The 13884-nt window shown below is 43.9% G+C and overlaps 1 protein-coding gene across 1 annotated transcript in view; it reads right to left on the bottom strand.

Moving 5' to 3' along the window:
- Positions 1–3642: 3642 nt before the first annotated feature.
- The window catches only part of SNX27 (sorting nexin family member 27), a 63534-nt gene continuing 53292 nt past the window's right edge, over positions 3643–13884 (bottom strand). The window contains exons 8-12 of the mRNA XM_004693691.2: positions 13201–13290; positions 5437–5586; positions 5048–5176; positions 4595–4654; positions 3643–3773 (exon numbers count right to left, since the gene is read on the bottom strand). Of these exons, the coding sequence (XP_004693748.1) occupies positions 3726–3773; positions 4595–4654; positions 5048–5176; positions 5437–5586; positions 13201–13290 (477 nt within the window). The 3' untranslated portion in view covers positions 3643–3725. The remainder of the gene's footprint in view (positions 3774–4594; positions 4655–5047; positions 5177–5436; positions 5587–13200; positions 13291–13884) is intronic.

Genomic DNA, 13884 nt, shown 5'->3' with positions numbered 1-13884 from the left:
CATTTTCAGACTGACCATTTTAACTCAACTCTCAAAGGTCCCTCTCTGCTTCTTCCCACATAACCCAAAGGATTTGTAGTCTAGGAAACCAAAGAATAGTTTCATCAATAAATCAATTTATTTAAAAGAATATGTTACAATTAATTACACTAAGTGACATTACCAAACAATTTTAGAGTGGTTAGCTCTAGAACAAGGAATGAAAGAAACACTGTTAGCCATTATGTGTCTGTGTATTTTTTCTTCACATTTCTTAAATCACAAATAAAAAATACAAGATACTGCAGTGAAAATACAATTAGAGTTTCTCTCAAATAAATTAAAAGTATGCATGGCCTGGGGGAAACTGAAGCCCAGCTCACTGGCTTAAAAAGGGGGTATGATATAAAACTGGTGTCCAAGTTTAGCAGTCGGCCAAGTGCCTCCAACTTCGTGTTCTGCTCTTCCCCAGAGCCCTCAGCTTCCTACGCACCCTGGATTATTGCTGAGGAGTAAGCCGATGTTGTGGTATATGAGTGAGGCAAGATGTGTTCAGGTTAGGAGAAGAGGAAGACACAGGTGGAACTGGAAGATGGGGGTTTGCTAATACAGCACACCCACCACCTCTGTTCTGAGGGGCTCGACCACAGGAGTCTCCCTCCCGAAGGAGGCTGACGAGACACAATGAATCTGCTGAAGGGACCCAGCTAGCAGTACGCTGGCCCAGCGGGCCACGCTGCTGAGTCGGTCCAGCGAGAGCTCCACACAGAAAAGGGAGGGCACAGCAGCCCCTCTGGTTCTGGAGATTTCCCTTTAGGGAAACTGCCTCCTAGGAGCCAGGCCTCTAAATTGGCAGATTCTGCCAGGAGAAAGGCTTCGCCACCTGTCAGTGCCCTATGTCGCTGCCCTGAGCACTGGGTCTGGAGCTCTAAACGGGGATATCCCAAAGCTGCCGGTATGGAAGTAAAGGACGAAACCAGCTGGGCCAGGCATAGAGATGTTGAACATTTACCTAATTCCTCCCTGAGAGCTCTGTCCAGGCCTAGGAGCTGCCCTGCGCACTCACCCGGGCTGAGCTCAGGCCTAGGGCAAGGGGAGGGCAGAAAAGTGGAGAATAAAAATACAAAGAGCAGAGAGCCCAAAGCATGGCCCAAGGGAAACTTTCTGCAGGGACAGGTTTCTCAGGGACTGTGTTTCTCCAGATCCATAAAAAACGGAGTTTTACCAAAAAGGATAGAAACCGTGTGGAAGGGAGACCAAAGGGAGACCAGAAAGAGCCTACTGGTTCTGCTGGAGCAAAGCATGGGGAGAAAACCCCCATATTCCAAAGACAAACTGCAAAAGAAGACTAGGTAGGAAGCCTCCCTGGACAGAACCCAGGACTAAGAAAGGTAGGAGGGAGAAAGTGCAGAGCACAGGGGAGGAGTGTCACACTAACACTGCATCATGCAAAGAAGAGCTTGAACCTACGGGCTCCCAGCCAGAGTGACCTGTGTCCATGCAGGTCTGCTGGGCAGGAAGAGAAGGCGGTCCTCCGTTCCCTCCTGCCCCTCCATGTGCAGCTGGGCACTTTGGTACAGCCTCTAGGAGGGGCTGTTCCTAAAGAGACCCTGCCAAGGGGCCGACTGCTCAGGGCACCCTCGTGCTCTCCAGAGCCATGTCGGGGGTGAGCAGCTCACCCCAAGTCACATGCAGAGGTCGGCACTTGGGCAGCTGTATGGACTCCAGTTTGTTCATTCCTCTCCCACCACAAGGGAATGGGAAAATTGCGGCTGTTTTCAGTTTGAATAAAGCTGGTGTCAAAACCTCTTCAGCATCTTGAAGTGGGAAGTCAACGCATCTTTCTAGAGTCCGCTGGCTCATTATCCATTTAAGCCAAAAGCAGCTCGTCTGTATCAAAGCCTTCAAGTCAGGGATCACTCTTCAACTTTAAATATTCAGCATTCTTACATCTTCTACTCTATGATTTCCTCCTTGATTTGGAGAAGGGAAGGGAAGATGGGATGCCCTAAATGATCCCACCCTCTGCTGGGGCTAGTGACTGTCAGGAAAACAGAGTGAGAGAGGCAGTAGAGTGCCTCACCAGGGTCTGCAAAAACAAGTTACAAAAAAAGGGAACTTGAAACCACCCGACACTGCTCAGTGGAATCACTCACTACAACCTACTGTGGTTGTCTCCCGTGAGACAAAGCAAAAAGACGCCACCCTGTGGAAATTTTCCTTTACAAAGTGGAGAAGGGAAAAAGAAAAGAAGGCTCAGAGACATGCTTCAGTTGCATCAGAACATGACTAGAGTTGCAGATGCCACTGCTCACAAGCCAGGGGGCTCAGAATGTTGTCCTGCCCCACCAGCCCCGGCCCTTGAGCTGGGATATAGCTTTTGGAGCAAACTGCAAGGTCAGATGAGGAGCTATTTGTGGCACACAAAGGTTTTGCTTGAGTCTCCTCGTAATTTAAAGTTGAGATCTAACCCAAATTGAGCATTTTCCCTGCTGCTCCTTCCTGTTCCTCAGCTGGCTTGGTTGGCACAGACCTTGACCCATTCTAGGCCACCACAAGCGCCATCCCTCTCCAACACTGCTTGTTTAAGAAATCACAGAGAACGCAAAAGTGGCTACTGGTCAGAATGGAGAAGGGAAAGTTTATACACACAGGGCATTTCTTCCTTCCCCTAAATCGAATCTTTGTGCCTAAAGGTATCAGCATTACTCTAGTCCCTGGTACGATCCCTGCTTCAAAACAGAAAGGGAAATGGGCAATTCTACCCATGAAGTGTTTTGGGGTCCTGTGGCCTCTATCCCCTGAGCCCACCCTACCCCCTCCATTTAACTTACTTGAGGGAAAGCTGACAAGGGGCCCTCGGAAAGTGGGAAGGAGATGTGGGAAGGAGGCTGGAAAGCCATGAGTGAAAGAAAGAGATGGACCGGGAACACTGTCTTAGAGTCAAGAAACCACACCAAGTCCTTAGACTCTCCCTGCAGAGCTGCAGACTTGCCGCCCTTCAGAAACACGCCTCTTTACTGCCCAGCAACCTGCCGGGAAGAAAATTATGTACCTTGCTCCTCAGACTCTATGGCAACCTGTGAGCCAGAATCTTCACTCAATACAAAAAAGGGGGGGAAAAATCCAAGCAGGTTGTAAACTTTTTCGAGTCCTTCTTGAGGAGAGGTATTTTCCCTGTAGTATTTTTTTTTTCCTTTTTAAAGTTTGTTTCAAAATAAAGAGAGCAAGAGAGAAGTCATGAATTCTAGTGAAAGGTGTGTAAAAACACAAGCTAAAAAAGATACTGCCATTGATATGAAATTTAAAAAGAAATATATATATGTATATACGTGCAGCTAATTTGTGTATATATAATTTTTACATACATACATATATATGTCTGAACAGTGCAAATGGAGGGAGTTCATAGTTCCAGTTTTAAAAATATAGTACAAGGAGAGTCTGCGGGTATGTGGCCCAGGTGAATGGACAAAGATACCTTTGGCGAGTTGGTTTGGGCTTATGTTTTTTTCCTGGCTTAACTCAGTTGACTCCTGGTGCTGACCAATCTGTTGTTCTCTACCAGCTCAATTCCAGAGACATGAAATTCTGAGGGATTATTAATAATATTTAGTTAGGGCTTCTGGATATAATGACTTTTTTCCTTTTCCTCTTCTTTTGTGTTAATGGTTACTCTGTCTGACATGGGAGACAAAAGGGGTAAAAGGATGAGGGTAAAGAGTAGGGAAAGGGGGAAGGAAAGGCTAGGTGGCCATATCCCTCTGCTGTGATCTCGCCATCTGGAAAATGTTCTGAAAGAACAAAAAAGAAGAGTTACTAAGGAGCCCTGGATATCCCCATCTCCCAGCTGGAGGAGGCAACCCCTCAAGTGGAAACACAACAGGAATGAGTGGATGTCTCAACCTGAACGGCCTCTTCTCCTGATAACACCGCCCATTTAGATCACAGCCTTTCAGAGCTGGAAGGGGTCATGCAGGCTACTTATATGATTCAACTTCCTACTTTATACTAAGAAAGCTGAGATCCTGGGAAGTTGAGAAATCACAGAGGAAAAAAAAAAAAAGCTATGACAGCATCTGGATCTTACTCTCAGATCCTGCTGTTCTTTATACTACTATATTGAGAATATAAATGTTCATGTTCCTGACTCGACCTTCCAAACCTTGGAAACGTTTTCCTTGAGATTAAGTAGATACTTACTGAGAATCTTCTATTATCCCAGTGCTGGCACATAGCAGCAAAGCAGTAACCAGCCCCCAGCCCCTTCATTCTTGGTTCACTGAAGACAGACTGTCATGACTGCATCAGTGAGAACAGCTAAAACTGAGGGCAGTTTAAGCCCTACTGGGACACTGTAGAAAAACTACAGAGGCAGGTTCCTGCATCGGGCAGGTGGAATAGCCTAGAGTGGTACTCACTAGACAGGAGGAGCGCTTCTAAAGCACAGTCCTTTCAAGAGCCAAGGTTAACCTCCTTGGGAGACTACCCGGCTCACATGGGGTAACTAGTCTCTAGCTAACACTCTGAGAAAGACAGAGGTGGTGGTGATAGGCCTATGAGTTAAAAAAGAAAAGACAAAAAGAGCAATTCCAGATTGTTTAGATAGAATTACCTCTTTTCTCCACTTGAGTTCGCAGAACACCCTCTCGAAGCATTCATGCATGTAATTGAACTGAAAACAAAAAATTAAAAATTGCCTCACTCACTGACTTCTCAAGATGGGTACCCCAGGGCCACAGTGGGCCTCTGAACTCCTGCTCCCAGTCCTCCACTTTGCGAACTTGCTCAGACTAGAGGAAAACCCTGACAAACACCAAAAATCCCAGGCTGGGTCCATCTATTATTCTCTGGCTCCTTCTAGTGGTAACTGTGAGTCAAGAGGGCTGTGCAACTGCCAATCCTAGCTGGGCCTGAAGGAAAGACAGAAGCAGCCCAGGCTCTAGGACGCTAGCAGGTTCACAGCTCAATACCAACCGCTATTCTCTACGGCTCTCTCCATCTATGTGTTCAGCTAACTTTTGCCTAGTCACCCTTCCCCAAGCATGTTTCACAGTCCACCACTCACATATGGTGTGAAGATTTTAACCCATCGAGGCTTCTTCTCTCCTCGTGCATATTCAAAACAGAAGGCCATTCCTTCTTCATCTGTATCCCATCGCTGCATCTCATCCCATTCAAATGCTATGACCTGGTTCTAGGAGAGCAAGAAAGTAAGAGAACGCTGAGTGTCTTTGGACCAGGTGGCAGTAGAGAAATGAGCGGGAGTGTCCATCTCAGGGAGGAGACCAACAGCATAGAGGTCTTTGTAAGTTGCCAATGCAGGTGAGGACCAGTGTGGGCCAGTGTTTAGTCACTGTTCCCACTTAAAACAATTCTGATTTCATTTCCCCCCAAGAAGGAATTGAAACAGCCAAGTGAGTGTCCCACTGCCCTAACCCCACATGGCACACTCACCTCCAGCTGCCCTTCTTCAGTGCAGGCGTGCAGCTTAAAGTGCGTGATGCTGATGGCTGTGATAACGTGCCCCTTTCTTCGAGAGTCACAGGCACAGTGAGGAAAGATGATTTCATTGTAGCCCTCACAAGTCCTTAGCATGTTGAGGTACTGGAGGAAAAAGAAAGTGGAAACAGTGTTAGCATGGAACTAAAACACCATAAAGAGCTGTTGAGGAAGCACATGAGTAAGAAGAAATCTTCCTCTCACCCAGCACACCTGAAAGCTGGCCTCGGGTGACATACCTGTCCCTAAGTTGGGACTTGGTGGTCTTTTCAGCCCACTTCCAAGCTTTTTCCATGCCTGCAAGCCTCTCCCCCTTCTCTTAAAAAGGCTACACAAATGAAGCCAGAGGAGACAATGCAAGCAAGATGTCTAGGACTCGCGGGGACCTCTTTTTTTTTTTTTTTTTAAGATTTCTTTATGCAATCAGAACTGGGGTACAGGCCAGAGGTGCAGGGGTTGTGAGAGGATTCACCAGTGAGGAGCAGAACAGGCAAACTGACAAAACACGCTGCTGAAGGGAGCAGCAGGCGGGTCAGGAGAGGTCTGCTGTGCCATGTGGGTCACCTTCTGGGGCGGTGATCAAACTCATGCTGAAGTGGCTTTAGCTTCTTAGTGCTGTGCTTTAACCTGCTGCGCCACTGGGGAGGACCCTACATCTCTCCTTTTACATACCACAGGGATGAGAACAGACTCCATCCTTCTACCTAAGGAAAGGAAATTATTTTCTCTCACCTATTCTCCAGTGAAAGGTTACACTGATCTGTGATGAGGATTAAGCAAGTTGAAAGAGATTTTAAAAGTTAAGTCATTTTAGGCCCTCCCTGGTGGCGCAGCGGGTTAAAGCACAGCACTGAGAATCTGAAGCCACTTCCGTATGAGTTCGATTCCCGCCTGCCACCTGCCCCGGAGGAGACCACATGGCGAGCCAGACCTCTCCTGACCCGCCCGCTGCTCCCCTCAGCAGTGTACTTCGTCGATCTGCCTGTTCTGCTCCCCACTCTGTCTCTGGTGAAGCCTCTCACCGCCCCTGAGCCTCTGGCCTGTACCCCAGTTCTGTATGAATAAATAAATAAATCTTTAAAAAAAAAAAAAAGTTAAGTCATTTTACAGAGTATGACACCTGTCTAAAGTAACAAGTAATAAGAAGTGGGCAGGCAGGGATTAGAAACGAGGTTTAATTCCTATGCCTCTGACCTTCCTCTATCACCAGCTAGGCCCCTATCACCCCTACTACTCACTCCCCTGGTCTCTGTTACACACAACTCGAGTGACATACACAAGGTACACAGGTACAGTGCTACTCCAGAGAGCTCTCTGAACTCCTGACTCGTCCCTTCTCCTCTAGAATTAATTCTGGCCTCTTTTACTCAACTCATGATTTTGAGTTTAGAGGAAAGGGAGTAAAAGACAAGTGGGAAGGAGAATAAAAGAGAAATAGGAAAAAAGATAATAAAGGAGAGAAGAATAGACAATTCATCTCTGTCATCATTTTCTCTCAGAATGTGCTTGGAAAACAAGGCACATCAGTGATAGGTACAGAGTTTCGAAGAACAGACAAAGGTACAGAAACCTGTTAATTGCAACATGCTGGGCAGGAAGATTAGAATACACTGGAGAGCTGCCTTCTGGCTCACCAAGAAAGAAGACAAATGACACAGGCACAAAAGGACACCAGGACACCTATGGTCCTGCTACCAATGACTGGCACCTAAGACTAATGCTGCTGTCACCAAGAACCACCTGAGGAAATGGAAGGGCTCCACAAAAAAGTAAACCACACACTCTCTTCCAAACTTCGTATTTCTGCTTAGGTAAAATGTTATCAACTTTGAAGGAAAAAAATTTGTTAAGAGCTGCATGGTGACCCTCCCTAGTGGCGCAGTGGGTTAAAGTGTGGCACTGCATGCTGGCTGCAGCCACTTCAGTGCAAGATTGATCCCGGCCTCAGAGATGGAGGTGACCCACATGGCGCGGCAGACCTCTCCTGACCCGCCCACTGCTCCCCTCAGCAGTGTACTTCATCGATCTGCCTGCTCTGCTCCCCGCTCTGTCTCTGGTGAATCCTCTCACCACCCCTGCACCTCTGGCCTGTACTCCAGTTCTGTATGTAGAAATAAATAAATCTTTAAAAAGAAAAAAAGAGTAGTAAGCACACAGGGTCTATTTATTAGTACCACCCTATCTTGGATCAGTTTTATTTATTTATTTTCCCATTCCTTTTATTACCCTACTTCAATACCCATTTTCATCATCCTTCCTCTATCAGCGATAAATGAGGATACTGCTCAGCCCTGCTAGTAAGAGATCCCTGGCCACTCCACTTTGGTAAATATGACAGGCAGTGTGCAACATACAAGACAACTCATCTAGGATTCTACAGGCAGTAAAGACTGGAGAAGGAAGCAGTTCACAGAAGAGTGATTAAGAGTCAGGGCACAGACTGCCTGGGCTTGAACCCCTAACCCCATCAGTTTCTAACTCTGTATACCGGGGCAAGTAACTTGAGCTCAAAGCAAATCACTAAACCCCAGATTTCACCTTCTGCAAAAAGGGAAATAGTAGCATTTATCCCACTTATGAGCATTGTTTAGTATAGTACTTAGTACATAATTAGGTATTCAATAAATGATAGCTTAAAAAAATAATTTTAAAGCTTCCTTTATCCTTAGCCAGAGGGCTCAACTGCTTGCTTGAGAAATGTCCTGTAAAATGATGTGGAAATTGTTCTAAACATCTCCAGGGGGGAAAAGCATGTGACTGAAACTGATGGAACACAAACTTGTTGAAAGTTGAAGGGTACTGAAGCTGGAAAATGGGAACATGGGGGCTGAATGTACTATTCTTTCCATTTCTGTTTGTAACAAACTTTCTACGATCTAATGTTAAGAGAGAAAACGTCGTGCCCTACAACCAAGCCTCCAGCACTTGATCCAAACCATCCCACTCCTACATTCCCGGGAGACTGCAGGCAGAACACTGCCATGAGCCGTTCACACTCAGTAGGAGCCACAGGGCTGGAGAGGAGTCTTGCTGCTGCTATAACCAGCGGCACTGACATGTAACATACCTACTCAAACCCTCTTTTTCAGAGAAATACTATTGTATTGTTTTTAAGAAACTATTTCTGCCATATCCTAATTGGGAGTTGTCCTGTATAGAGTTTTGTTTTTTTTTTTAAAGATTTATCTATTCATACAGAAATGGGGTACAGGCCAGAGATGCGGAGGGTGAGAGGATTCACCAGAAGACAGAGTGGGGAGCAGAACAGACAGATCAACGCAGTACACTGCTGAGGGGAGCAGCGGGAGGGCCAGGAGGTCTGCGGCGCCATGTGAATCTCCTCTGGGGCAGGCAGGGATCGAACTCATGCGGAAGTGGCTTAAGCTTTCTAGTGCTGTGCTTTAACCCGCTGCGCCACCAGGGAGGGCCCCCTGTATAGATTTAAAAACAAAAAACAGATATATGCAGCCAAGGGAGGAATTAAGAAGAGAGACCAGACAAGAGGGAGTCGCGCTCATCTTGAACTCTGTGATCCTGCATAGATCTTTCTACTTGGGTGCGATCCCCTGTTGGCTGCAACAATACCTTGCTGCCACTCTCTTGCTGTGCTATGGAGTCAGACAGAAACGGGCTCAATTCCCAGTTCCACTTCTTACAAAGCTGTATGACTTGGATGAGAATCTTATCTCTCAAATGCTGCCTCTCTGTAAAGGGGGGCAACACCTGCATGATTGTTCTAAGAAGGAAATGAGAACATACACATGGTGCTCAGCATGGCGCCAGGCATAGGATGCCGGTTTCTCTCCTCTTTGCTTCAGAAGTCTGACTTATCCTGCCATATTCGAGAATCTAGTCCCAAAGGGCCTTCAGGTCAATTCCTAATCGCCCAAGTTCTAAAAATAACCTTAGTGGAAACTAAGGACACCTGTGGCCTTGATGTGAGGCCAGAGGCAAAGTCTCATGGGGAGACAAGGTGTTCAGAGCTCTCAGGTCAGGGAGCATTTTCTCCGTTAAGTGGACAACCTCTACATTCCTGGATTTGCACAATGTGTAAGAAAAAACTCAGAATTCTGCATACATAAAAATCTCCAAAAGAAAAGTGTATTTTGGCCCTTCCTGGTGGTGCAGTGGGTTAAGGCACAGCACTGGGAAGCTGGGGCCACTTCCGCATGAGTTCGATCCCCGCCTGCCCGGGAGGTGACCACAGACCTCTCCTGACCCTCCTGCTGCTCCCCTCAGCAGTGTACTGCGTTGATCTGCCTGTTCTGCTTCCCGCTCTGTCTCTGGTGAATCCTATCACCCTCTGCATCTCTGGCTTGTACCCCAGTTCTGTATGAATAAATAAATCTTAAAAAAAAAAGGTGTATTTTGTTTTCAAATACATTAATGTGTTGTTATATATTTAAAACACAAAATTACTCTGTCTACTCTATCATAGTAAATTTGAGGAGCTAAATATGCAACCTAAATCACCTTCCTTGATTCTTATTTCACTTGGATTAAGTCAGATAGAAAGGGAATATAACTAACATTCTCTGCGTGTTCAATATTCAGCAAGATAAGTAAATACAGAAATAGGATAGTTATTAAAGCAGAGACTCAGTACTTAACAGAGCAGAACACTTAAGTGAGTGGGTTGAGGTTGATTTTGGAGAACTCTCTGTTCCACAAACAACCTGCACCAAGGGTCAAACCAGGTCTGAAACTGAAATAAAGGCTTGAGAGGAACTTTGAAGCCAACTCTCCCAACTCCCAAAGGAGTGATCCTGAAGCACCTAAACCACCAGAACATGTCTGTAGAAATATTTACAAAGACTTGTGTAGATTCTATCCCCAGAGATCTTGGTTTAATGAATGTGGTGCAATCCAAAACCCTGCATTTGAAAATCTGCTTCACTTGTGAAGCCTGCAATTGAGCTGGGCATCCCACTTTGAGAAACACTGACTTGTGTGAAATCATTAAAAGTCATACTGAGAAACATTAACATACAAACTTCTTGTCAGTTCAATGGCATAATCATTCTATGCCAACAAAACAAAAATAAAATTTACATGCGTCTGTTATTTGTGTGAGTTAAAAAAAAAAAAACTCAACCATTCAAATTTGAGACTCAGTTTAACTTTGTAAAAAATGAGAATATAAACACTTAAAAAATCTTTTAACTTATACGGTTATAACTATGGCAAAGAAACTATATTTGAGAAGTTAGGCAAAACCTACTTATTACCAAGGACTCTGGAATATTATGTCAAGCTTCCACTTGGTAGCTGGCAGTATCAATATTCCCATACAAAACTAAAACTGAGAAATCTGTTGAGCTGCTGAAGACCTCACACGATCTAGCAACTAATCATACTGATTTGGCCTACAGAAGCCCTACAGACCATCCTAAGATGCCATAGGTAAGAACATCAAGACCTCTGAGCTCTCAAGAGCCCATCCAATACACTGAAGCTTTCAGTGTACTGACCTTGACAAGTAGCTTAATGTCTTCAAACACTATACTTGAATACACAAAATTTTATTTGAACAAAATTCAGATTTTGGTGGGATTTTCTTTAAAATCTGATCATAATATTATGGAAACACATTTTTATGTTGGCACTAGATTTTAAGCTAGTTTTAGCATATTTCATAATCAATTTTGGTGATCCATGGAAAAATATATCAATATATCAGCTGTATTCCAGGATTCAACTGTGTGCTTATAAGACACAATCTTGACTCTAGAAATGATTTCATATTACATTATTAAGTTTATGAAGTCCTAATTTGTTTACATTCTTATTCCAATCCAATTAATTTATAAAAATTCAAATCAGTGTCTTATAAGCATCCAGTTAAGAACTGGCATATAGTTCATAGATGGATAAGTTTCTCCAGGGGTTACAAAAATTAAGTATGAAATATGCTTAAACATTTATGGAATTCTACTAGCTTAAAAAGTACACAGAAGGCACAAAAGAAATTCAAGTGATTGTATCAGAATCATGACCAATACAATTACTACCTTGTAAGAAACAGTTTTAACTGTTAGTTTTTAACTGTTAAAAATAAATAGTTTAACTGTTAAATAAATTTTCCAAGGAAGAAATTTTAAAATGCTACCAGTAGAAGTTTTTGTAAGTATTATTTACAAACTTTATTTTTGATGATGTCTACCCCTGCAGTAAACACAAAGTGAAAAGTGGTTTTAAAACATTTAAGGAAAAAAAAAAAACATTTAAGGAATATTCTAGGCAGCCCTCTCCAGTGTCACTTGCTGTGATGATGAAAATGAACTTTACATTTTACTTAATTTAAAAATAAATTTAGATAGCCAGATGAGGCTAGCAGTACCAAATCAAACAGCACATCTCAAAGGTATCATACTAACTACAAGCATTACTGAGCATAAATGTTTAAGCAACTGCAGAGTTGCACAGTATTTGTTTATTTATCAAAAGAAAACTATTCTTTAGCCCAAATGTTCATATTTCCTATTTCTGGAACACAGGTCAGTGATAAACTTTCATGGCAGCCAAGTCAAAGAAATCCTTCATTTTCATGATCACTTTTCACTCTGAAAGATATAAACCTCCCTCATCTTTTCAAAACCTTTCATGGAATAAAAATGTCTGTAGAAATCTGTGTATGCTTCCTTTCTTGGTTCAGCCACAGCAAGCTTAGAGAAAGCTGCTACCCCTGGGGATACAATGAATGTTCCAACAAGATAAATCACCAAGATGCTTGACTAGAAAGCCTTACATCTGAGGTTTCGACTAACACTGGATGGAAATCATGATAGTTATTCTCAACACAGCTGTCCTTCATAGAAAAGAGTTCAAATTGCTAAAATAAAATAGTCTCTAATGTGGGGGCCCTCCCTGGTGGCACAATGGGTAAGGACGCAGCACTGCAGGCTGGCCCAGCCGTTCAGTTCAAGTTCGATCCCTGCCCCAGAGGTGATCCACATGGTGCAGCAGACCTCTCCTGAACCGCCCGCTGCTCCCCTCAGCAGTGTACTTCATCTATCTGCCTGTTCTGCTACCCACTCTGTCTCTGGTGAAGCTTCTCACAGTCCCTGCACCTCTGACTTGTACCCCAGTTCTGTACGAATAAATCTTAAAAAAGAAAAAAAAAATCTCTAATGTTAAAAATTGAGTATCAATTCTTAGAGAATCTTATCTTCATTATATTGTAATATTTTGCAGGTCTTGATTTAGAACTTTTTATTTAAAAAGCATTGATTATTATCAATTATAAAGTTATATACCTATATATAGCAATATAATATTTTTGTATGCTGAATGAAAGAATTCAGTGGAATTCATATTAAGGCTTATGATCTTTTCTTTAAAAAAAAAAAAGATTTATTTATTTATGCATACGGTGGTGAGAGGATTCACCACAGACAGTGGAGAGGAGGACAGGCAGATCGATGAAGTACACTGCTGAGGGGAGCAACTGGCAAGACAGGAGAGGTCTGCTGTGCCATGTGGTCACCTCCGGGGCTTGTGATCGAACTCTTAGTGAAGCGGCTGTGCTGGCTTGCAGCAGTGCATCCTAACCCACTGTGCCACCAGAGAGGGCCTGATCTTTTCTTTTTTAAAATTAGTTCAGCCACTGACCAGGTTATGACATCTTTCCAAAATATGGGGAATGACAGGTTTAAGAGGGAAGAAAGGGTATTTTATAAATAGATTATGGTTATAAATAGATTATGGGACATAGCTTACCATAACCATTTTCCTTTGTTCATATAGCTTCTGTAATTGGTATGACTTTTCTTCTGCTTTGATATAACCTTTTTTCACATCATCAACAGCCTGTGACCAAAACAAAGGCAGGGAGGGAAAGTATATGAAAATCATTATCAAATACATAACCAGATTCATTTTCAGAATACCTCATCATCACTTGCACCCCTAGACCTTATGTATATTGCCAGCACTACTTACAATAGGTAAAACCTAAAGACAACCCAAATACCCACAAAATAGGTGATCTGATCAAGAAGATGTGGTACAGGGCCCTCCCTGGTGGCACAAGAGGTTAAAGTGCAGCATTATGAAGTTGTTTGCAGCCACTGCAGTATGAGTTCGATCCCCGAGCCCAGAGGTGACCCATATGGCACAGCAGACCTCTCCTGACCTACCCACTGCTCCCCTCAGCAGTGTTTCAACATCTGCCTGTTCTGCTCCCCACTATGTCTCTGCTGAGTTCTCTCACCACCCCAGTTCTATCACCCTGTACCCCAGTTCTTACAGGCGTAAGTAAACAAATCTTTAAAAAACTTAATAAAACAGGGGTCCTCCCTGGTGGCGCAGAGGGTTAAAGCACTGCACTGAGAAGCTAAAGCCACTTCCGCATGAGTTCCATTCCAGCCTGCCCCAGAGGTGACCACATGGCGCGGCAGACCT

This window comes from Condylura cristata, unplaced genomic scaffold (assembly GCF_000260355.1).
Source record: "Condylura cristata isolate star-nosed mole 26May11 unplaced genomic scaffold, ConCri1.0 scaffold00040, whole genome shotgun sequence".
NCBI classification, from domain to species: Eukaryota; Metazoa; Chordata; class Mammalia; order Eulipotyphla; family Talpidae; genus Condylura; species Condylura cristata.
This window is presented reverse-complemented; position numbering and strand designations above follow the sequence as displayed.